The 25,813-nt window shown below is 42.8% G+C and overlaps 1 protein-coding gene across 8 annotated transcripts in view; it reads left to right on the forward strand.

Moving 5' to 3' along the window:
- Positions 1 to 25,813, forward strand: part of ELMO1 (engulfment and cell motility 1) — a 573,930-nt gene that overhangs the window by 517,486 nt on the left and 30,631 nt on the right. For all 8 annotated transcript variants that reach the window (XR_012512236.1, XM_003930745.4, XM_010341311.3 and 5 more), the window contains 2 exons: positions 15,899 to 16,062; positions 23,444 to 23,556. Coding sequence is in view for 7 of the 8 variants with exons in the window: in XM_003930745.4 (XP_003930794.1) it covers positions 15,899 to 16,062; positions 23,444 to 23,556 (277 nt within the window). In the remaining variant the exon portion in view is untranslated. The remainder of the gene's footprint in view (positions 1 to 15,898; positions 16,063 to 23,443; positions 23,557 to 25,813) is intronic.

Raw genomic sequence — 25,813 nt, forward strand, 5'->3', positions numbered from 1 at the left:
AAGCCAAGAATTTGGAATCAGTTCTGCCTGATTCCAGTGCCCGCTGCTTTTCTTCCACCTTTCACTGAAGCCAAACTGATCTTCAGCAGTTACTTTTCCATTGACCTGCAAAGTTCTAACCACTCCCCTTACTCTACTTTTTAGACTGAGATTATACCCATCCTGCAGGACCCATCAGAGCCTGCTTTGTTCATTTAGTGTTTCCCAACCACCCGGAAATGGAAGTGGTCTTTCCTTCTTTGAGTCACATGGCACTAGAACCTGTGCATTTGGCGCCAGTGCCTGCAAAGCAGACAGCCTGGAGCAGGTAGAAGTAGGGAGCTTTAGGTTAAAATCCCTGCTCTGCCACTATCTGGGGTGTGATTTTGAATAAGCCACTTAATTATTTCTTGGCAGATGCATCAACCTGACCTCTAAAGTCCAGCTTAGCCAAAAAAATCCAGGATTGTAAAGTTACTATATTATTACTATAATATTGTGAGTGTGAGTTGAGTCCCGCACCAATCTGTGCCTCTCTCACTCCTACTTTCCTGCTACCTATGTCCACCTCACTCCTCATTCCCTGCTGTCTGTGCAGTGACTTATGCAGAAGGGGCAATGGAATATTGATGAGAGACACTTTTTGGTCTTCATTTGTAACTCACTCCCATTTATTTGTTCGTTTATTCATTTGCTCACTTATTCATTTATTTATTGCCGACATTGAACTTCTCTGTTACTTCCCAAGATTCTTTCTGAGATCTTCTTGAGGCCTCACCAGTACTTTGGGACAATATAGTCATTGGTTTGGAATTAAATCCTTGGAGAAAAGGACTTTCCATTTTCTTAATATAACTAAAGCAGATAAGGAAAAGTCACTCTTACAATGTGAGATCTCAGAAAACAAAACTTAGGCAAATAATCCATAAAACACTTTGCAACATTTTGAGCATTACAGTTTTTCCAGCGTTTATTCAATCCTTGTGTACCTGTATGTTCAACCCACAGTTACCAACCTGCACATACAAAAAAACAACCAATTCATTTAAATAATCGAGTTCATGCCACGTTCAATGGCGCATGTCCTCTTTTGCTCCTATAATCTTTGATCACTCTTTAGCTTCTCCAGGTCCTCAGGCATTCATTGTAGGAGATGGCAGTTCTGCCTACCCCATCAGCAGACATCATTTTGCAACGCAGAAATCATCTTTGTCCCTTCTACCCCCAGCAAATTCCCTGGCTCCCAGTTTTCACCTGTCAGGTGTTCATGCTGATTCCAAGATTCCTTTATCACAATTATAACAGAAGTAAACTTCTCATGGTGGATGGATTTCATTTATAACAAACACCTTTCTTGTTTACGTACTGCTTGAGTGCTTACTTCTCACTAGGAGCTATGCATGACTCACTGATCTTTTCACCAACTTAGTGCAGTAGCATTCATTAATCGTAGGTTAAAGTTAAAAACATTTTTCATTCAACTCTCACATTCTGAAGTCAACTTCAGCACCGTGTTTCCATTGTAATAGTTTAAAGCATATGCTTTCTAATGACAGAACTTGGATTTAAGTCTCTCTTCTGTCATTTACCAGTATAAATGTCCTGAGACTTGGTTTCTGCAACTGAAAGAAAGGGATAGTCCCTGTTCGATAGGATTCTTGTGATGATATAATGAGTTTAAAGATTCCAAGCTTAGAGCACTGTGCCCATGCTTAGTAAACACCCAGGAAATGCTAATAGTCAAGCATTCTGTTGCCTCTGGCAGATAGGAGGTGCTTTATATGCACCCAACTCACTTGATACTCAGCCTAATCAGGAAGAAGAGAGGATGGGTACTGAATTCGTTTTCGGTTTTTAAACATCTCATTCTTGAATTTTCTAATTCAAGAATTAGAATGCATGGTGAGGTCCAACATAAGATATATGCTCTTTTGAAATAAGAAGTTGAAAATTTCCATTACACTATGTAATTTAAAATTTATTTATTTTTGAAGCTTATTTTGATTGTCACTTTACATGATGCGTGCCGTTTTTTCCCTTCTTTCACACTATCTTTTAAAAAAATGACAAAACTTAACATGGCATTGGCTCTGCTACATAACAAAACTCTAATACAAATTATATCCTTTTGGAAATCATTTTGTTTGTTTTTAATAAACAAGTAGCAAGAACATTTTTTTATTTATAAATAAACATTACTTCTAAAAATCCTCATTAATTTCATACAAATTATAATTCTAAGAAAATTCCTTAGACATTGATTATAGTCAGAAATCTTTTTCTAGTTACAAAATCACTGAAATTTGAAAAGAAGGAAAGAAGTGGTTGTGCTTAACATCATTAGGTCTAGAATTTTTTCACTATTTCAGTTATTCAACAAACATTCAACAAACTCCTTCTAAGCTGAGTGCTTGGCACTGTTCTAGGACCCATAACTATGTCCTTACCACAACCAGCCCATTATTTTCAGAGGTGTTAGTATTGACTTCAGTAGCCAAGATGGGAAGTGACATAGAAATACTGGTTAGCTATTGCATCAAATAACTTTCACAAGGACATAAAACTGAACACAAGTTCAGGCCCTGAAAAAACTTGGATTAGTCCTCAAGGAAGTCTAGTTAGTGCATATTGGGACTTTTAAGAAAACCTGATCCTAAGTTATTGACCGATCCTATGTGTTAGGTAAGATTAACTAGTGCCCACCAACGGAAGAGATGGAGGATGGTGCCATTGTGAATGCCAAACTTAGCGGATTAGTGGTGGCTACTGGCAGACAGAGCCCTGGTTCAGCCAAAAAAGAAGTCCCATGATAGATTACTGATGTCTGCCACTGGCATGGGAGAGAGCAGTGGTAGGATATGTGCCACATAATTGTCATCTATGATGCGTCCTCCAAAGGACTCATCAGTAAGGAAAAGGACTGCATTCAGGTGAAAGCATGGCAGACCCAGCAGATTTCTAGAAATCCATAGGAATAGCTGGTTTCACAGCTGTGAGAGGTAAAACAGAGGGGCAGAAGGGAATAGAGACAGAGCAGAGAAACCCAGGTTCCTTTTCAGATCTCGCTTGGGCTCATTGACTTCACAAAACTGAGGAACTCTCCAGGTTTTGCAGAGTCAGGGCACTCTGGGCTGTTTTAGTTGCCTGAGTTTTGTAGCTGTGGTGGGTGACAGGCTCCCCTTTAAAGATAATGAATGGATCACAATTACTTTACTTTGGAAAGCACTCTTCTGCCCTGGGACACTGTAATAATCGGGCCATAGAAGAGAAAAGGCCTGGGGATTTATGAGGGTATCCCAGTTTTCAACCACCTGGGAAAAAAATACACTAGGACACTGGTACAGCAGTGTGTCAACCAGAGTTCATCTATCATTGCTCCTCTCTCAACCCTCTTTACCTCTGCTTAAAACTATCCAAGGATATGTCTCTGGCCTTCATGAAGACTTGCCAGAATTTTTTTTTTTTTTTGCACATAACTCTAGAAATACAATCGAGTTGACCTTCAGTTTTCTGGGCTGAAGAGGAGATTTTCCAGGTATGAGGAATTTTAAAATTCAGTAGTCATAAAAAGACAACTGAAGCATGGTCTCTTCCTTTAAAGGGCTCAAGGTCCCACTGGAGAGATGAGTAGTGAATAAATAATTTCACTGCACTCTGAGAAGTGTGGTTGTTAAAGCAATAGGGTAAGAATGGACATATATTTCTAAGGGCAAAAAACAGTGTTGTACATAATAATCACTTTGTTTTCCTGTCCCTAAATTGTATTGATAATAGTATTTACTAAGGTCTACTCCAGGCATCCCCAGACTTTTTACACGGGGGTCAGTTCACTGTCCCTCAGTTGGAGGGCTGCCACATACTGTGCTCCTCTCACTGACCACCAATGAAAGAGGTGCCCCTTCCTGAAGTGCGGCGGGGGGGCCGGATAAATGGCCTCAGGGGGCCGCAGTTTGGGGATGCCTGGTCTACTCTTATAATTTGTTTGCATGCCAACTTTCTCCTAAGTGCCTTTTTTTTTTTCTTTTTTTTTTTTTTTTTTGAGGTCTTGCACTGTCACCCAGGCTGGAGTGCAGTGGTACCATCATACCATCATAGTTCATTGCAGCCTCCAACTCATGGACTCAAGTCATCCTCCCACCCCAGCCTCCCCAGTAGTGAGGACTACAAGCATTTGTCACTGCACCCAGCCTCACCTAAGTGCTTTTTAGTTTCTCAGGGGTGGGTATTGGTCTGGTTTTTCTCTCTGCTGCCAGCACCTCCTCACCCAGCGATGAGCACATGTGAATCTTGGTAAATGTTAACTGAGCAAATATAGTCCTGAGTATACTTCTAATGCTTCTAACACAATACCAGGCATCAACAACTTATTAGATAAAATGTAGACAGTCAAAACATATTTATTATTAAAATATTTCATTGATAATTCAGCTGAATTTATTTGGAAACTAAAATGCACACCATGGTGTTTTCAATTTCTCACACTTGATCTTAGCCAAAAGGCCAAGAAGTGATAGTGTATTTTCAATTTCTCAACAAGAATGGACCACTTAAAATATAGCACTGTTATTTTGATCTGTGCCAAAAGGGCGAAAGCATAATATTTTCTTGTATATATCACAGAGTCTTGACAAGTAGGGTGTTAAGTTCAACTTTGTGGCCACCTCCACTGCCTGGTCTGTCTGCTGAGGCAAGTGTGTGAGCAGTTTCATTTTGGTTGATTGTGCTCTCCACTCAGGTGACTTGCTGGAGTGGTCTACGATTTCCTCTGAGTTCAGCAGCCTTGCCTGATGGCAGAGCTGTTTTATGGGAACCAGACCTTGCTTTTCCTACCTCATTTCCCCTGTGGTCTTCCCTGAGCAGTCAGCTTAAGAAAAGTTTATCAAATCTCCTTTCCAGAGGGGCAGGTTGTCCCATTTCATTTGTCACTATTTAACGGCTTATGCAAAACGTGCTGGCAGATCTAAATACGTGAGGCTTTGGATTTTATCCTTGATACGAGACAATGGACTTCTCATTTATTTCTATGTAGTTACTAATCTTGGAGGAGGTCGAGGCTAAGTTATCTGCATTCACTGATATTCCTCTTCTCCATCTTCCTTTTAGCTCATTCATTCATTCATTCCACAGATGTTTATAAAACTGTTAGGAAATACCAGAAACAGAGATGAATTGGGTAAAACCCAATATTCATAGACATTAAGGAGAGATCACCACAGTGACCATTGACTCCTTCTTTTCAGGCCTTACCATTGAGTTGAGTGAAGAAGGGGCAGTGATTGAGGATGGGACTTATTGGTAAACACCCCGAATGTTGAAAGGGATGCCTTTGCATATCATTTATTTATTAACAAAGACAGGCCGGGCGCGGTGGCTCAAGCCTGTAATCCCAGCACTTTGGGAGGCCGAGGCGGGTGGATCATGAGGTCGAGAGATCGAGACCATCCTGGTCAACATGGTGAAACCCTGTCTCTACTAAAAATAAAAATACAAAAAATTAGCTGGGCATGGTGGTGCGTGCCTGTAATCCCAGCTATTCAGGAGGCTGAGGCAGGAGAATTGCCTGAACCCAGGAGGCGGAGGTTGCGATGAGCCGAGATCGCGCCATTGCACTCCAGCCTGGGTAACAAGAGCGAAACTCCGTCTCAAAAAAAAAAAAAAAAAAAAAAAAAAACAAAGACAACTAGGATTTGCTAACTGTTCATAGCATCTTGTGTTTTGGTGTCATGATTGTGTAACTTGGAAAAGAAAAATCCATCCAGTCTCAGTTACTTCTTCAATGGAGTTCCTCCCCTGATTTTGGGGAGCTCCCAGCAAAGTGAATCCACCACCCCTTCCCCCATCAAGGTCAGGCAGAACTTAGCTGCAAGAGAGCAGCACCCCAGGAGTTACTTCATGCAGTTTAGGAGACCTTCCATATCGGAGGGTCATTCCTTGTAACTTCAGAAGGATTTGTAAAAGGCTTTGTTTTTGCCCCATATTTGGCAAAGTATGGATAAATTTGAGCCGGCATTTGAAAAACCAACAGTAGGATGATTATTAAAAATGTATAGCCATTTTCTCCCAATCCTCTTGGTGAAAGAGTTTCTTAGCCTTCTTTACAAGAAACCAACTCTACTTATTTCTGCTTTCCCCCCCACTCTGTCTCTTCAAGGTCACACATTTTGAACTGACTTGCTTGACATGTTGTTTATTTAAAGCTGTGGATTAAATGGCACCACTAATGTGATTTGCTTGGACTTTGCCTGAGGCAGGCTCCATCAGACACTGGTGAAAATAGCTTCCTGTTGTCCAACCAGGTCCTTTGATTAGCTAACCAGCAAGTTTAACCCACTTGCTGTATCTTTATTTCATTGGGGAAAAGGAGCTTTGTCACATGGCTGTTTGCCTCTTGATCTCTCTCATCTCAAGAGCAGGCTGCAAAGAGAAAGGGTGACCCAAACCTTATCTCTTCTGTCTCCTCTTTGGGATCAGCTCCCTGCAGATGATAAAGAAAGTGAGAAGGATGTTGCATGCATAAACATTGCTCTTCAACTGAGCACTAATTGAGTTTGAGATGAATTGCTGGTTAATGGGTTTACTTCTTTTCACCAGCTATAAAGATGCCTTGAGTCTTAAAGTGATTTCTCATGAGGTACAGGGCCTTTATGCGTGGTCTGTGTCTGAGTTTTGGGAATGGGACATTGCCCAGTAGCACCTGTGCTGAACTACAGGGTAAGGCATTGCATAACCAGTTATTTAGGGGCTAACACCAAGTCCCTCAACACTCCCATTTGGGATTGTGATCAGATTCTCAGGATGCGCGAAGTGGCCTGAGCACCGCTATCCCCCTGCCATCCATTTCTGTTTCATTAGAAGCTACAAACCCAAGCAAGGCAGTGGCAGTGCTGGGAGCAGCTCCCTTCCCACCTGCTTCAGTGCCGTCTGTTTGGCTCTCGAGGCACATTTGAAAAGTCACCTTTTCTACTTTCATCACAGCTTGTCCTCAGGTTCCCTGGGCACTGCCTGGACACTGCCAGCCACAAGCCTACCTACTCAGGGTAGGCACACACTGCTGCCCAGTTCTGATGGAGCATCTGGGAACGCTGATCATCACTGCCGCCCAAGGAGGTATGGGCTGCTTGGGAAGTTGTTGGCTGCCCTCGCTAAAGCAGCCCCCTACACAGTGCCTGATCCAGGTAGCCTGATGCCCTCCATGTGCCTCTCACTGAGGCAGCCCAGGGACAGTGGTCTGGCCTCGAGTAGCAGGTGGTGTCTGAGGGACCCACCCAAGCAGGCTGAGAGCAGGTCCAGTCCCCTGATCACCAATCCGACTGTCCCGAGTGAGAGTACCAATCCTATCCATGCTGTCGGGAGGACTTGAAGACCAAGCTTTAGGAGAACTGTGGGCAGTAACGAGCTGAGGACTGGGCTCCTTGGGTGGCATCTGTAAGTCATGTTGGGCAGCATGGAAGGAAGGGTGCAGGTGCTTTCTCCCTTTTTTCTGGAACTGCAGTCATTCCTCCTTCCTACCTTTGTGTGCCGCCTAATTCAGACCAGTGTTTCTCAACCCCAGCTGCATGTGCTCCCCACCTAGAGAGCTTTGCGAAACACGACCCGTGTTCAGAGCCCATTCCAGAGTCAGAATCTGAAGAAATGAGACCAGGCAGAGACATCTTGTGGATTTTGTTATACTGTGAATGTTGAGAACTACTGATTTTAGAAGATATTTCTTTCTGGTAGTCATTTGGTGAGCCCATTATTTATAAATTAAACAGATACTTTCTCAGTCATTACTCTGTGACTGAACTGTGCAGGCTGTGGAGATAAAATAGTAATAAAAGACAATGGCTCATGTCTGTAATCCCTGCACTTTGGGTTAGGGTTAGGCAGGTGGATCATGAGGTTAGGCATTTGAGACTAGCCTGGCCAATGTAGTGAAACCCCATCTCTACTAAAAAAAAAAAAATACAAAAAATTAGCCAGGCATGAGGGCGGGTGCCTGTAGTCCCAGCTACTTGGGAGGCTGAGGCAGGAGAATCACTTGAACTAGGGAGAGGTCAGTGAGAATAACGTGAAGTAGACAGAAGGAAAAGATATTCAAGAGGCAAAATCAACATCCCTCCACGTCTGAAAGCTCTGATCCTCAGAACAAAATTCCTGACTTTCATGAACTTGCAGGTTCCCAAGCTCAGTAAGTTCCATTATTTTGATCGTTAAACTACGTCATTTGCCATCACTTACCAAAGACACCCTCAGAGTTACCCTATGGTCACAAATCCAGATATATGGCACCTAGAGAACAAGCCTTGAGTTGTCAGTGGTTTTCATTCAAGAATAACTCAGGAGGAGTAAAATCAGTGGAGAAAGTTTCAGTCTGCAGTGTACCATTATTTTTCACAGTTCATGGCACTTAACTTCACTTTTGATGTGGTGCACCGTAAGCTCGCATTGCTTGCACTGTGAAATGCCGTCCTACAAAGGAAGACTTACAAGGACCTCACTGCCCACGTCAAGCACAACACTGGCTTTGGCTCTAAATTAGGTCTTATCACCCCTTCAGACAGATGCTCACAGGAGCTTAGAAAGCTCAGAGGGCCGTTAGGGACACAATGAAGAAACAGAGGCAGGAGAAGTTAATGACTTGCTGAGTTCCCTTACTACTGGATGCCAAGATTAGACCACACATGGTTTGTGAGATGCAGAGGAGCTTTTTTGCATTTATTAATGAACAAAGTGTTTCGAATTCATCTGGTATAATTGAGGACACATGATGAAATTGAGGGGAGCCAGAGGTTGCACACCGGCTGAGCTGTGATTTCAAAGCAGTTTCTCTTCATTTACGTTAAGGCTGACCCCACAGTTTCCTGGACCAGCAGGCCCTTCACCAGGGGACTGCAGTGGTCGAACCACAGTGAGAGGTGAGGCAGAAAAGTGCAAAGACAGGCAAGAGCATCTTCCAAGCACTGAAACCATTCAGGCAAGAGTTGAGAATATTGTTTGATGAAAACACCTCTCTTTAATCTGTCAGAACCAATTCTGTTTAATTTGTCCTGAATATAATCTTGAACCACCCTGCATGTATTATAAAACACCCAGAATTATCTTCCGAGGATGTGTATAGTTGTTTGCAGGCTGCGAGGAGATTATTATTATTAATATTTTGGCTAAAATGTCCAGAACTGTGATTCCAAAGGAACCTCATAACATATAGGGCGCAATGCTCTACATCTCTTAATCTCAATTAAAGATGATTACCCCTACTTTATAGATAAGAAAACCAAGGTTCAGAGAAGTTGAGTGATTTATCCAGCTTGTAAGTGACAGAACCAGATTTTGAAATGACTTCTGCCTAACTATATATAAAGCCCGGTGTTGTTTTTCTTCCACACTAGGCATTGGCAAGCTACTGCTGCAGGCCAAATCCAGCCTACCACCTGTTTTTTGTAAATAAAGTTTTATTAGAACACAGCCAGGCCCATTCATTTATATATTGTCTGTCGTTATATATGTTGCCATGGTAGGGTTGAATAATTGCAGCAGACGCTGTATGGCTCCCAAAGGCTAAAATATTTACTATCTGCTCTTAACAGAAGTTTGCCAACACCTATCTAAGCCTTTCTGTCCTAAAATAAATTCTGAAAACTCAACTGCTTCTTCTTGAGCCCAGACAGCACCTTTATTTTCTCTCTCCTTCATTTTAGTATGCATGACACTGCTCAGCACAATGTCCTACATGGATGTCCTGGCCTAGGTACTCTACCACCTGATCTGGCAAAACCATAAAGTAAAACTATCATGAGTTTCTAGAAGTTGACCCAATTTTAAAGACCTCTGTAGGGAGATAGGACAGGGAGGGATCAATAATTGTCCCTGCCAGGTAAGACATCAGTTTTTACTCTCACTTTCACACTTTTTCTGAGCAAGACCATTTTTCCACATTGTACCCTTAGAGTGTAGCCCCAAAGCGATCCCTGGCCTCTGAGAAATTACTCTTCCCACACATAAGCACTTAGAGTTTTCCTTTCCCCAGACCCCTCTGCAGGCAGAATCTTTCCAATGCTTAGGTTGTTATGAGCCTTCAGTCCTTTTGTTTTGTGTAAGGAACATTGCTGGGAAGAAAAATGGTCCAGCAATGAAGTCTCCCCCACATGAGTCATTTTTAGCTAGACTGTGTTGGCATCTGTTTTTCCTAAGACAGCCTTTTCTTGTCACTGTGAAGACAAATCAATTTAATGGACACCACTGGTTGGGGATAAATTGTACTTTTTTTTTTGTAAGTACTGACCACCCGTTAGTGGCAGTGCCCAGTAGTATACACCATTGTACCTTTTCCAGAAACCCCCCTCTTGGCTGTACATCTATCCCCTTCCAACTCTGCCTTGGAAGGAAACCCTAAATGACCTCTGGAGCCCCAAGACACCATCCCACGGTCACAGGCTTTGTACTTTGGCCTTGTGAAAATGTGCTTTATAAACCTTGCTGGCAGCCTGTTAAGGACTTACTTGTTGTTTCTATCTACAGAAAAAAGGTGAGAGCCTAAAAGCCTTTGACATAGTTCATGCTAGCCATATTATACTCTGGGATATATTGTATTATGTACTATGGGTCATCATACAAGTAAGAAATAGCTCCTGCCCTCCAGGGACTTATAATCAATAACTAGCTTCACTGCTTGCTGATGATACGACAAGACTTGCTGGAAAATGTAGATGCTATATGGAAGACTCAGAAAGGGTGCTGGATGTTTGCTGAAATTGGTGGTTCTCACACACCTAAGCATGCATTAGAATCACCTAGAGAGCTGTTAACACCGATTGCTGGATGCCACTCTTAGCATTTCTGATTCAGTAGATCTGGGGTGGGCCCAAGAGTTTGCATTTCTTCCAAGTTGCCATCTGATTCATGTGTGGCCCAAGAATACCCCATGCAAAATGTTTTTATAGGAGAAGCTTCTTGCATATGTAATTTTCTTCTGGGAGAGTAAGGGAACTGACATTTGTTGGGTGTCTCATATGTTCTATTCAGTATATTAGGTACTTCGGCTATTATATCTTGTTTAGATTTCACAACCCTGTGATTTTCATATTATTACTAGCACTCTACAGTGAGCAAACTAAGGTTTAGGAAGAGGAACTTACGTTTGCTAGATATCCACTGTGTACTATAAAGGATGTCAGGCATTATCCGATTTCCAACTCTTTTTGAATTCTGAATGACTAGCACTCCTAGTTTAGGAGTGGTAAAAATGAGTAAAGACGGTAAAAATGAGTCTCAGAGAGATTGAGTATCTTGAGGAAGGTGACAGCCCTCGGAAACATGCAGCCTGGATTCAAAATCACATGTTGGGTTCTAAAGGCTAAAAAGCCATACTGCAGCTAGTGCCTGTCCGTTTGCCAAAAGCTACTAATGTAGACTCCAAAAGCATATTTTCTTTCATGCTTGAAGCATGTACTTCCTCCTCTTTGCCTTTGCTCATGCTGGTCCTTCTGCCTAGAATTCCCTTCTCCTCTTCTTCACCTGAGTAACTCCCATTCATCCTCCAAGTCTCAGCAAAAATACTGTCTCAGCCATGCAGACTGCTGTAACATCCCCTCCTTACACCAACTAGTGCCGGAATAATGACTACTTTGTAAGTGTTCCAACAAACTTTATATTATCAAATTTCTTCACAGACCCCAAAGTCCTCTGGCAACATATCCTTAGTTACAGAAACAAACAAACAAACAAATCTAAATTTTTCATTTAGCCATCAAAGCCATCCCCTATCTGACCCAACTTGCCTTTCAACCACACCTTGCAGCTCTACCTCATTTCTCCAACTAAACAAGACAGCGGCACACGCTTCCCCCTCATTCCTCTAACTAAACAAGACCGCTGCATCTGGCTTTGTTCTCCTTCTCCCTCCAAGCCTTCACTCAGGCTGCTGCTGTCACCAAGAACGGCCCCTCCCCTGCACCTCAGCCTGTCTGCATGTGGCCTCTCTACCAGCCGCAGCTGAAGTCCTGGTGCTGTGTCCTCAGCCCTTTGGGAGGGCCTCCGTAAGTGTTTGTGGAGTGAACACCTGACCCCTTGCTCCCCTGTGCCGTCACGTCTTCCCTTGAGTGAGGCAAGTATGTGTCTCCACTGTTCCAGGCTGAGAGCTCATCTGGCACAAGGCATCCAGTGTCTCTCCGTGCCTTGCACTGAGTGGGTACTTACAAAACATTCATTAAAGAAATGAATAAATGATGATGGATGAAGGTTGTGGGTTAAAGGCAGGATGAGAGAAGTGATTAGACTAGGAGCACATGGAGGCTTAGTAGATCTTGCAGTAAAATACAGGGGTGCATTTACATGACCAACAATGGGAGCAGGGACATAGGTGAACTTTGCCAGAAGACTTGATTCCATTTAGGAACCCCCTGTGCTCACACCTTTAACCTGGTCTTCCAAGGAGCCAAAATGATTTCTCCATTTGAAGTACAAATGTCTTGTAGGACTCTCACTTTTTTGTAATGCGTAGCATTATTACAGAGAACAGGGACTAAGAAGACCAGAAACACACTACTGACACTTGAATGATGGGGCAATGCCAACCACAAAGGCAAATTCTAAGAACATGCTTTCTTTGATGTCTGTGGCAAAGCACGTACTGTAACTAAAAAGTTTAATTGCATTGATTTTCTGAGGCCTCCGCAATATCGTCTGTGGGTTTTTCAAATAAACAGTAAAAGGTGTGATGTTTTCTAAAGAAGACAAGAGTTAAGGATGGTGGTTGTGAATGTCTTGATTTAAATCGCACATGTGAAACATTAACAGAGACATAAGTTGTAAACCTTGTAGCTAAACTGCAAAGGTACAGAGGAATGCTTGACTCATACAACTATTTTGTTTTCATAAAACAATTACTGATACCTTTGACTGAGGTTATTATTTTCCTTGACATGCAGAGTGACCATAGAACTTCTCAAGGCGGGTGCCAACAAAACTGTGAAGTAGGTGAAGCTGGTCTTTCACTCCACCAACCTCTGTCCTGTGCTTTATACCACTGCTTACATCCCTTCCTCTGGGGCCAGGTGCCTGCTTTTTCCTTCTCCCTATCAACCTAGTCTTAGGAAAAATTCTATACTTTCTTCAAACTGAAATATAAGTGATTTGGGGATAATTTAAAGGATTGTTCTATTTATGTGTTCTTGCATCTAGCAGGGATCAAAGTCTTAGGCTAGAGGAATAGGGTGCTAAGAGTGGATTTTAAGCATAATCTATAAGTAGGAGTTAAGGAGTTCCCCACATTCCATAAGGGATCATCATGATTTTCATGCTAAGGTGCACCCATGAGCCTGTAAATGCAGGTGATTTTCCAAAGTCACTTAACTGAATTAACTTTTCTATTTCCAACCAGCTTCCCTCTCCTACCCCTCCCACCCCCTGGATGACCTCAGCCCCACAGCTGGTCCTCCTCTGGGACTTCACCATATGTATTTGTTGAGACTCTTTGGTTGCAAGTGACAAGAACCAGTCAAACCATCATCCAAACCATCTTACAGAGAAAAAAAAAAAAAAAAAAAAGGCTCATGTAAGCAAACTACCAAATGCAGGGCTTGAATCACCTTTACAGTTGAACAAGGCTTGACCATTAACACTCTCACACACACACACGTTTCTGGTTTCTTCTGTTTGCTTCTACTGGCATTGGTATCTTGTCCTTTCCCGTATGTGAAGGGACATAGTGTTACAGTTCTCAACTTGAGGGAGAGAGAGCATGCTTCAGGTCTGCCTCAAGACACATCAGAAACGTTTGGGAAAGGATGCTCATTGGTCAATTGAGGTCACCTGCCCACTTACCAGGCCCATCCCTGTGTCTAGGCAGATGTGGTGTAAACACTGTCATCTCTGTGACAGCCCCTTAAGAAACACGTGACATGAGGGAATCACCTTCTTCATCTGTAAAATGAGGGGAGTGGAGATCACTCTAAAACTCTTAGCTTTGACCTGATTCTATTTAAAAATCATATCTTCATTTTTGGTATTCTTATCACTGCATCTTTGTCTCTCGTCACGTCCAGCCTCCCACTAGAAAGCCAGGTATCACTGAAAAACAGTAATGATCTCCTGGGCTCACCTCTGGGGGTCTCTAAGTGGGCAAAGGAGCACCCTCTGTGGGACCCCTTATATGATATAGCAAAGCGTTTTAGTTCAACCTGGACCAAATTTAATCATCATTTATGCCGCATGATGTAAGATGGTCACAATTTCAAAATTTTTCAAGCATCCCAAATTTGGCATTTCGCCTGAGTTAAAAAAGAAAAAAGAAAAAAAGCAGATCTGGTGAAAGGTCAACTGGAAATTTGCCTGTATGATATTATGCTGGGGGCATGAAACAGTGCTTATGCAGTTGGTTCCAATTCAGATGCAACCCAGGTTCAAAGTGACTGATATGCAGTGGTGTTCCAGGTTATTCATCTGTTTCTGTCCCCATGAAATGTCTTCAATGAAAAGCCTGTCTACCTGCCAACAAAGTCCATCAGTCTGTCATGTCTGTCATTTCTGTACTTCTAGTGTAATGACCCTTGGCCATGTTCACCTTTCTTATGAGACCACTAGTTCACAGAAAGCAAGAAATATATGCATATTTGTTCAATATCAAGTCTATGCCAAATCCATCCTCCTGGGTTGCTTGGGATCCTAGATTCAACTACATATGTGTGATTTTGGCCAATTCATCAATCCTTTCTCAGTCTGTTTTCTTATCTTTTAAATAGTGGCGATAGCACCTCCTCCACTGTATTGTAGGAAGGATTAAATAAGGTGGTAAACAGCAAACTGCTTAGTACAGAATTCAGCATATAGCAGGGGTGCATCTGTGGTTTGTCTTATTTTTAAGTTCCCAAATGGCACCAAGAATGGTGGCATGGGTGGCAGCATAGTATAGTGTTTACAATCCTGATATCCAGTCCCAACTCAGCCACTTAACAACCAATTGTATGATTTTGAAGTTTCTTAAAGTTTCAAAGCCTCAGTTTCTTCATAAGTAAAGTAGAGGTGATGGTAATAGTAACCTCATAGGTTTGAGTGGATAAAGAAAGAAAACATAGATAAAGCATCTACCATAGCATCAGACACATAGATACCTATAAATTGTAACACTTGTTGCTATCGTCTGTGATGGAGGGTGAAAAAAGAACCAGCAAGATCCCAAGTCTCTGGGATGCTTCTGTGTGTTTTCTGGTCTTGTCCTGCTTTATGTATCCTGATGAAAACAAACCCACATTAATAGAGGCAGTGGTTACTTGCCTTCTCGTGGGCTAGCCCTGTCCTGAGGCATAAAATTACCATATTCTTCCTTTTTCTTGAGGATTCCAGTGGGATATGTCTGTTCTAATTTAATAAACCTCTTTTTTTAGTGCCTGGCTCAAAGAGGCAATACCACATGTACATTTCCAAATGCATAATTAGTATGAACACTCAGGCCCTAACTACATGGGGAAGTCAGTCTGGGAGATGGGGGTATGAGTATCTGTTCACATTCATTTGAACCAGTGCCAACCAAACTTCCACAGTATCACAGCGATTTTCTCCTGGAAAAAAATAATTACTATGCAGGGCTGTAGCTGTTGCTTGGCCTTCGTTCATTCCTGACTCTTGAGTTGGCATTGTTTACAGTGTTGAGTTAGCAGCAGTCACATAATATGTCAAGCGAGTGGAGTGCACCTCCCATCCAGAGTTTCCCACCCCACCAATTCCCCATTGGTCAATCCATTTCCTTCTTTGTGTTCCAGCAATACAAGAGAAAATGGAAGATGGGCATAATGGAAGTTTACGCTTTGGAAAAGCACGCTCGAGGTTCATGCTGAGCGTGCCTGCAGAGGGGAACAGGGGAACAGGGAGCCCTTAACTTGGAGACTTTTCTGAATGGGAAAGGTCAGCCCCCAGGAAAATGATGGTCTTCCTTTCATCGCAGGTAATGCAGGTGGTGAAGGAGCAGGTTATGAGAGCACTCACAACCAAGCCTAGCTCCCTGGACCAGTTCAAGAGCAAACTGCAGAACCTGAGCTACACCGAGATCCTGAAAATCCGCCAGTCTGAGAGGATGAACCAGGAAGACTTCCAGTCCCGCCCGATTTTGTAAGTTACCCAGTATTGACCACTATCTCCCAAAAGACTCTAACCTACTGTTTCTAGAATGATCACCTGTCACAAAGCTGGGCTGTGTTGTGAGCTCCTTAGGAAGGGTCAGCAGAAGACATTCCAAGGGATCTCCATTTAGTTAGGGGAGTCTCAGCAGCTCCTTGAGGAAGGGCTGGGCTGAGTGGAGAGGGCCAGGGGCTGCAAGAATGGATCTAAACCAGGAGTTGACCCAGTTAGCGACAAGTCCTCCAGGGATTTGTAGCTACAAAGTTTGGATCTTTTCCAACACTTGGAACATTTTTTTTTTCCTTTTGGCCCATAAAACTGTATTTCATGTGGGTCCCCTTTGAATAGCAAGACCTTCTGAGCCAGCCACAGTGAGGCCCATCCATAATTAAAGCAATATGAAAGTGGAAGTGGCATGAGTCCAAATGAGTGGGAGTGAGAGCTTGAGAGGAAGACAGTGATCTACCTCCTCTTGCCCTGTTGGCACAAGTTGGCATCGGAGCATGCTATATGGCCTTCATGACTATGAACCTACAGGCCTACCATGGGGAGGCAGCAGGGCCCCCTTTACAGGGCTTTGCAAGAAATGCCACTTGCAACCATTGCAAAATTTCATGTATTCCCATCTTTAAAATGTTCTGAACTCACGCATGAGGGGTATTTTGCTTGCTTTATCTTTTCTTGGAACTGCCCTGTTTCTTTTCCCTTGTCCATTTCTAAGAGCTAGGTCAATTTCATTACCCTAAAGAGAAAAAAATAGGGAAAGGCATAAGTGTTAGATATTTATTCTCATTTTGTCCTCAGAAGACTGCATAATTCTGAGGTTTTGCATGAACCCAACTTGCAATATAGTTGTAATTCTGAAGTCTATCCTTAATAAGCTCCCCCACCACACACACAAGTACTCTCTCTGTTTCTGATTCTTTCTCTTTTTGTTTGTTGTTCTTCAGTATTTGACACTTACAATGCTTGGCAATTTGTAAAGCACCCTTCATGATATTTTATTTCTTCACATCCCTATGAAATGGGTAGGTCTCATTCCCATGCAAAGGCTAGGATAGGCAGGGCTTATTCCTATGCAAAGGCTAGTCTGGAGGGGTGAGGACCTTGCTAACAAGTGGAGGAGCCTGGACTGGCCTCAAGTCTAGTAACTCCTCAGCTAATAGTTGTTCGCCCTGCCTGAGCTCCTTTGGCATGTGAGAAACTGAAATGAGGTTAAAAAAAAACTGCACAGGGCTGGGTGCAGCAGCTCATGCCAGTAATCCCAGAACTTTGGAAGGCTGAGGTAGGTGATCACCTGAGGTCAGGAGTTCAAGACCAACCTGACTAACATGGAGAAACCCTGTCTCTACTAAAAATACAAAATTAGCTGGGTATGGTGGCACATGCCTGTAATCCCGGCTACTCAAGAGACTGAAGCAGGAGAATCACTTGAACCCGGGAGGCAGAAGTTGCAGTGAGCCAAGATAGTGCCATTGCACTCCATCCTGGGCAAGAGGAGTGAAACTTCATCTCCAAAAAAACAACAACGAAAAAGTGCACAAGTCTAAAAGGGCAATAGCCAAGCTGTAACGTCTACAGTGCATTTGTTTTCCAATCTCAAGACGCACTGTTAGAAACTGTGGAGTAGAACCCTGCAGACTAGTTGGCATGAAGTTAGTCAGCAGGGGAGGGAAAATGCTTCCAAGGTGCTTTGGCTTCATCATTGCAAAACCTAAGTCATACATGCATGAGCACCAGCAAGCCTTGACAAGAGGTACTGCTGGGGTTTTGTACTGGTCCTCAGCAGAAGACGGTAACAGCCAGAAACACCAAGCAGGATGCACTCTGGATAAGTGACTGGCTCCTCAGAGATGCAGTTTCTCACCTGCAAAGAGGGATGATGGCTTCTTGCCGCATCCCAGGGCCTACAGTGCACTGAATTTAATAACATGTTTCAGCAGATGTAAACAGAGGACACTTTATTATGCTTTTGATAATGTCTTACAACCTAAAGGGATACTTGAGGAATCACTTCTGTTAAAGCCAAGTGACTCTGAATTAATATTTGACCTTGACTTTGTTCCAAGTAAGAATGTTAACCTCACAGCAAGTATGAACATTTTACTTCTGCTTTGGCTTTATATCTCTACTTCCTAAGGCTCTGTCTGTGACGTTCTGAAGTTTCTTTCTCCTTTATTATAAGAAGCTCTTATCTGTGCATTTTCTAAGTCAGGAGAAACAATGCAAATATAAAGGAAATCTGCATGGATGTAAGACATTTTGCATCATCCCTTGGCCATGGACCAAGGATTACCATGGCCCATGGGAGTTCTTGATATCTGCAGCTGCAGTAAAGTCACAAAAAGTGGTTAGGAGCCATAGCCTTTAAGCAGAAGGGCCAGGAACCAGTTTGATAATACTTCAGCTTCTGAAACCAGCAGAGGGTAGCTGCAATATGTTTTGCCTATTACAGTGATGTACTAGACAGGAATTCATTATGGGGTTACCTGAAGTCTAACTTCTGCCAAAATGGCCCACACAATAAACCCAAGTCACCTAAGAGAAAGGAGTACACCCCGTATGCCCGTTTTCATTCATTTGACCATGTATGCTTGTTTTCATTCATTTGTTCATTTCACAAACATATACTGAAAAACTTCTACATGCGAGGTTCTGCCCAAGGTGCTGGGGGAAACACAGACCCAGAGATACCCAGTGTCCCTCTGTTACAGACTGGGATTAGGTGGGGTATTTACCATAGACTGGGCTCAGTGCTTGGTTATGGGAAGAAAGAGCACAGAGGAGATGAATCTAACCCAAGCTGGAGGGTTAGGATATTTGAAGCTGAAAAATTACCATTAAGGCCATCTAGTTCAAGCTTTTTATTTTTCAGACAGGGACAGCAACTTGGCTGGAACCTGACCACCAGTGGGGAATCCCACTAGCCATCAGGCCACCCTCCTACCTCTGTGTATGCCACACACAGCATGGTGGCAAACCTCAGCTCCATGAAGACCCCTTGAGCCACACACCCTGTTGTTATAAAATGATTATGTTTCCTGAGAAGAAAAATGTAAACTCCATGTGAATAAATATTTTGGGGGAACATATATTCAGTGAGTTGAAGAAGCTCTATTTAATTTCTTATCCCTTGACTAATTATTTCAAAGAGGAGGTATTTGTTATGTCCTATTTAGTGTAACTTACCTGGGAAGGTAAGTCCATCCACACAATTAATCAGAGTTAATGGATATAAACAGCTCAAATAGTCCAAAAATTGGTCATCTAACACTATGTTGTAGAAGAAGGAGAGATACAAGTACAAACATCAGTGAAGCAGAGAAGCAAAATGTGTAAAACTTTGACCCAATTGGCTATCAGACTAACCTGGGATCATTTACAGATGTGGCTCTGTAAGCAAGTTATGTAATCCCTTCTAAGCCTGCTTTTTCTCTTCTCTAAAAATGAAGATATCAAATATGTCTACATCATTGGATTGTCACAAGGATTTGACAAAGTGATGCATGAAAAGCACTTAGCATATGCCTGCAACATAATATCCACTTGAAGAAACGTTCTCTCTCATTAGCCTATAACCAGAATTTAACAAGTTGTGATACTGTTGATATGTAAATGATAAAACTGACCCTATGCGTGTATTTGTATTAATATTTGTCTCTCCCTTGTCTTAGAAAGTACAATAGAAATCAGTGAGAAAGAAAAGCAAAAACAAACAGAGCCAGGGATAAAGCAGGGACACCTACCCTGCAAATCTGCATCTTTGCTAAAGATCAGACACATGTTTCACTCAAAGCTTTCTCATAACCAGTGCAAGGAGGACAGTCTGGTCAGTTATACAATGTTCAGTGTTCAGACAGCTGGAAAATATCTAATGAGTGCCTGCCACGTGCCAGACACTATTCTATGCATTGGTAATTCAGCAGTGAAGAGAACAGACATATTTCTCTCCCCCACAGTGATTACATTTTAGTAGGGAGAAGAGAGGCAATACACATGGTGAACAAGGTGATAGCTTGTTAAGAGGGGATGCATGCAGTAAAGTCACAAATCAGGATAAGGGAAGTAGAGTGCAGTTCTAAATAAGTTGGTTGGAGTTGCTCTCTTCGGTTAGGATGGTGCCACTTGATACTGACTTGTAAGGGACTAAGGGAGCAGACCATTTGGGTATTTGGGAGAAGGGTATTCCAGGCAGAGAGATCCACCAGTGCAAAGACCCTGAAGTTGGAGCAGGTCTGGGTGTTTAATGAATACACAGGAGGCCAATATGGCTGGAGCAGAATAACCAAGTTGGAGAGAGCAATAGGAGGTTAGACCAGAAAGGTGCAGGGAGCCTTGTTTCACACGGCCTTGTTGGGGAGTCATTGGAGGGTTTTGAGCAAAGGACTAATGTGATGTAACTTAGGTGTTTAAATAATCCCTCTGGATGCTGTATTAGAAATAGGCTCTAAGAAAGCAAGTTTTTGGAAGCAGTGAAATCAATGGGAAAGCTATTTCAATAACTCAAACAAGAGGTGATGAGAAATGATTATAGTACACTGAAAATGACATCCATTTTGAAGAAAAGACAATGGTATTTCCTGATTGATTAGAAAATACCTAGGGGTATCAGAGAAAGGGAGAAGTCAAGGATGAACTCAAGGTTTTGGGCCTTAACAGCTAAAGGACAGAGCGAGTAGAGCAGGGGATGGGGAGTTTGGCTGTGGATATGTGAAGCTACGAGACATCCAACTAGACAGACAGATGAGCCTGGAGTTTGGCAGAGAGATGGACAGTAGGTAGTTGCTCAGTAGAGCAGACCCCAAATCAAAGAAGGAATCTCACCAGTGTAATGGTGCTGTCTGCCTTCTGTGTATGGCAGTGGCCTCACTGGTCCTGATCTTGAAATTGTTCTCCAGAAACAGTGCTAGACTCTGAATTGCCCTTCACACACTCTTTAAATCCTCTCTCCTTTAATCTTCTTCCTTTTATTTATTGGCAAGGCCTTTGGATAGAATGAGAAAGACATTTATCAAGGGAAAGTTACTAAACCGATGACCCTGGCCTGATTGACCCCAAGCTCAGAATTTCAAAAACCAGTTATAGCACATGGGATTCTTACCTGGCTTACCTCAGAGGGAAATTGCTTCATCTCGTTTACCTCATTGCCTAATCACATTTTGGAGTCCTTTGGGCTTATAACAAAAAAAAAAAAAAAAAAGGAGGTAATTCTTATAGCAGCAAGTTCTCTTATTCTGATAGTACATCTTCAGAATATGATTCCATGATGAAATGTGTTGTGACAGGCACCTCTGGGTCTTATACGAGAAAGTCATGGAGCATCAATTAAGATTACTCAGAATTCCTTCAATTATTTCCTTCTCTTGGTCTTCATCACTGCATCTTCCTCTCCATCTCTCCATTTTAATAACTCAACCCTGGCCTAGAAAAACTGTGTGTGTGTGTGTGTGTGTGTGTGTGTGTGTGTGTGTGTGTGTCCCCTAAGAATTGATGAAATTCTAAAACTCTTTCTTCAGATTTTCTCCATCCTCTGGTACCATGCGTTTGTCTCTGCCTGGTTACCTGGACTTGGAAGTTGGGAGCAGTGATTTATTGCTGTGTGCAACTCCCTAGCAGTTACCCACTTTCTTTTTCACTCAGTGCAGGTTTCATCAAAGCTGCAATTTACTGAGTCCATTTTAGAAGAGCTGAGCGCCGATAATAAATAGTTTTAGTGATCTGAAAGCCTGAGATGAGACCTTAAGAGACCTGCACAGGGAAGGCTTTACAAATGTCCCAAATTATTGTTAGGGCTGAATTTCCATGTTATGCTTTATAGATGTTCAGTTGGAACAGTATCAAATGAGAGAATGTTTGAGGGCACTTAAGCCTCGAAAAAAAAAAAATGTATTAATGGAGTACTAGAATATCCGGTTAGATGGCCTGATCCTTTTACGGAACTTTTTTCTTTTTTCTCATGAGTAAATCAAAGCAGCTTGCGCAAAGAAGGCCTGAGTCTCTGCCCATATTCTGCATGTAAACTCCATGAGTTGTTTCCCCTTCTGTAAGATGGGAATGATGATATTAACACCTACCCCAAAAGCTGTTATTTTGAGCAAGGAGGGAAGGAAGATTAAATGAGTTAAAATTGCATATTGCACTACCCGGCTCATAGCAAGTGCTCACCAAGCAGGAGTACCTTTCTTTCCTCAGAGTGGAGCACTGTGTGAGAACAAGCTGCCTGCAGTTCAGTGTCAGCGCAAGTCCGGAGTTCAGGTGGCAGCTGATGAGTGAGGCTTGACTACAGAGTAATACGGGCCTGTGGACTGTTTGGCTTGAGGAAAGGAGAGAGTGTCACCAAAGCAAATTCAGTCGTGCCTTCTATTCCTGCTCAGTGCTTAATAGAGACTTGTATTCTGTCTCATGCGGGAGTCACAGCAGGAAAGATTCTTATTCTCATTTTATAAATGAAGAAACTGACACTTAAATGAGCTATATGAAATACTAGTCATGGGCAAGCCTGCAGAGCCTAGACTGAAACTCTCGTCTTCTGACTTCTAGATCTATGTTCTGGCCAATACCTGTTACACTGTTATAAGGAATGGGCTCTGGGTCTCCCTGTCCAGCTTCAACTAGAACAGTTCTGGCTTTACTAGACTCAAATGCTAGGGTGCTACATAAAATTTCCTATGATGAAAAGCTCGGCTCTAAAAAAAAACAGATTTGAAAACCATTCCACTCTGTCATGGTATCTTTGCAGCATAGTGCATCTCAAACTAAATTATATCACATTAGCCTGAGACAAGATGCAAATAATGTTTCATTTATCCCATCATTATCTCAGTCTCTGTGGGCTGGAATCTGGGACACTGTTGTTGTCCCCATTTGTGAATGATGGAATTGGAAGCAAAGGTGGTCCTGTGGTTTGCTCACTATACAGTATTCGATGTGGAAGAGTAATTATATGGTTGCCTAATATCCCTGTTTATTAATCAGAACACAAATACACTCAGAGTTTACCTGGTATAAGGGGAAAAAAGTTAGCCAGGGATTCATTGCCTTAGTAGCACTGAGTGGATTTTTGCATAAATTTATATCTGTGGCTTTGCAAAATAAAAGAAGAAAATTTTCAGGACACTTTCTTCTGGAAAAACATCACTGAAGTGGCTGGTGCTTTTGTGGAATTCTGTAAGTGTCACAGAATCTATGGTGTTATTGTACTTATGCCCCTGGCCACTGACTCTGAAACACCTCTAAAGCACCAAGTTGGAGGTATTGGAAGCTCATGAAAAGATGCACTTGTTCTCCCCTGCCCATCTGCCCGTGATGCCCACGAAGCCAAGCTCTGCTTCTCAAGGCATGCTGTGGAATATATGTGTTTTTCCTCTCACAGAGAACTAAAGGAGAAGATTCAGCCAGAAATCTTAGAGCTGATCAAACAGCAACGCCTGAACCGCCTTGTGGAAGGGACCTGCTTTAGGAAACTCAACGCCCGGCGGAGGCAAGGTATTGTTTCTGGGGACACTTCAAAGGTGGGTGGGGTAAACAGTGGCCTGCTCCCTGGAGAATCACAAGGGCATGGTGTTGGTTTAAGGGTAGGCCATGCAGCATTGTACTCAGGACAGGAATAGCAGTCGAGGTTGTTTCTGGTTTTCATGCACACCCAGAGAGAATCGAAGTTTACAATTACCAGAAGAGCCACAGAAATGAAGAGCCATTCTTTGCCATTTAGTGCCGCAAATCTGCTAGCAGTGGTATCAACAAGGGCAGACATGTATATGAGCCTACCATGTGCTAGGTGCTTCTCAAAACCCTTACTTTATAATGCATTTTATCCTTACCATAACCCTAGGAAGTAGCTACTAGGATTATGCCCAGTTTACAGATTAGGAGATGGAGGGACCGAAGGGCTGAGAAACTGGCCCAAAGTTACAGAAGAACAAGGATTCAAACCCCACAGCTCCAGGGCTCTTCCTTTTAATGGCTTTCCTTGCTGCAGGAGAGCTGGCACTCACTTTTGGGTTTGAGTTTTCAACTTGGATGACACTTACGGTCAAATCCCCCACAAAGCTTCTCTTCCAGGACAGAATTATTTTATATGGGGATATAGGTAACAGTGAACTAAGATACGGTAGAATCACTTACATAATTTCTCAAGGCAGATTTCTGAATTGTGTCTATAAATTCAAGATGTCAAAACCAGGTGGATGTCAAAAGACTAGACCCAACAGGTAGGAAACATGTCTAGCTGTTTTCTTTCCTGGACAAGTAAAGCATCCTTGACTCTTTGCCTGCTCTCTTGACATGCTGCTGCTTGCACAGCCAGTCTTCATGCCACACTCTCCTAGAAGCAAGCAGCCAGAACATCAAACTGAAAAATAAGATTGGGAAGAGGCAAGGAGATTGAATAAGAGGGAAGAGCAAGCCACAGGCATTAGCAACTATGCTAAGGACGCGAGTGATGGCCCAGGAGAAACTTTGGCAGATATTTTGAAACCGGCTGGATGCCCCGCTCAGCCACAGAGCTCACCTACGAATGACAAAAATCATTTTGTGTTTGTCAGTTGAACCCATCCCCCAGCCATTTACTTTAACTGCCCTGTGCTGAATATTCCGTAAATCGGAAGTATTTCATGTGTCACCATTAAACACCACAGTGAGGAACTTCCAAAGACAGAAATTCCTGGAGGAGTGAAAATGCAGGTTCTTCGTAGAGGATGAGAAGCTGTTAGAGTGAATTTCAGGCTGAGCCTCGGGAGAGGACAATGGGCAGAATAATAAGGGCTGAGCTACGGAGAAAGCCTCCATTCGTGAGGGCAGTGGGAGAGGGAACTCCTCCCTCCCATTCAGCCACCGAAGGATGAGTTTATGCCCTCCTCTCATTGCATTCCTTGCATCAGGCACCATGTCAGAGTAGACGGTGTTCCAAGAAGACCGCAGGGCTCAGTGGCAAGGACAGAGCCCTGGAGCCGGACAGTGAGGGTGCGGTCTTGCCTCTACACCTATCCAGCTGTGTGACCTTGGGCACCTTCCCCTTCTTAAATGGGAAAAGCAATGCCTGTCTCCCAAGATTATCGTGAGGAAGAGAGACAATTATGAATGTAGCAACAAGAAACAACAAACAAAGGGAGCTACTATTCTGCAAGATTGTGTAGGAAAAAAGCAGTGAGTGGACTTGGTGCCAGGTTTCTCAGTTCTTTAATTTACCACCTAGGTGTCTTTAGGAAGGACATGCAACTTCTCAAGGCCTCGGGTACTCATCTGTAAAGTGGGAGGACAGGATTACGGGATCCAGGAGCTCATTTAGTCAAAGAGTCGATTGTATGCCCTGATGTCTTTATTGCCTTCGGAAAAATCAGTGTTCAGGATATATTGTCCCCATAAAGATGATTTATAAGATTTTTACTTACTTGACATTGGGCAAAGGGCACAGACGTTTGGGGATGCGAAATGGCAAATAGATACCCAGTGTCTCTATTGCTGCCCTGCTAGTAGCCTTCACAACCTAGCTCCTAGCACCAATTTAACCTCTGTTCTACTGCGTCATGAGACTTCCCTGACCGGGTTGAAATGAGTAGGTTCTGTCAGAATAATCCTGTTTCTAGATGGAATAATTACAGGCTTTTTATTGTGGTTGTTTAAAAAATGTTAGTCCCGTATCTGTAAATTTTTCCAATTTTCTAAAAATGAACCACCTCCTGAACAAAAAATTATTAGCATCTAGATTATACATTTATGACTTGAGCTCCCCAGGGAGCATGAC

Source organism: Saimiri boliviensis, chromosome 10, assembly GCF_048565385.1.
Source record: "Saimiri boliviensis isolate mSaiBol1 chromosome 10, mSaiBol1.pri, whole genome shotgun sequence".
Classification (NCBI taxonomy): Eukaryota; Metazoa; Chordata; class Mammalia; order Primates; family Cebidae; genus Saimiri; species Saimiri boliviensis.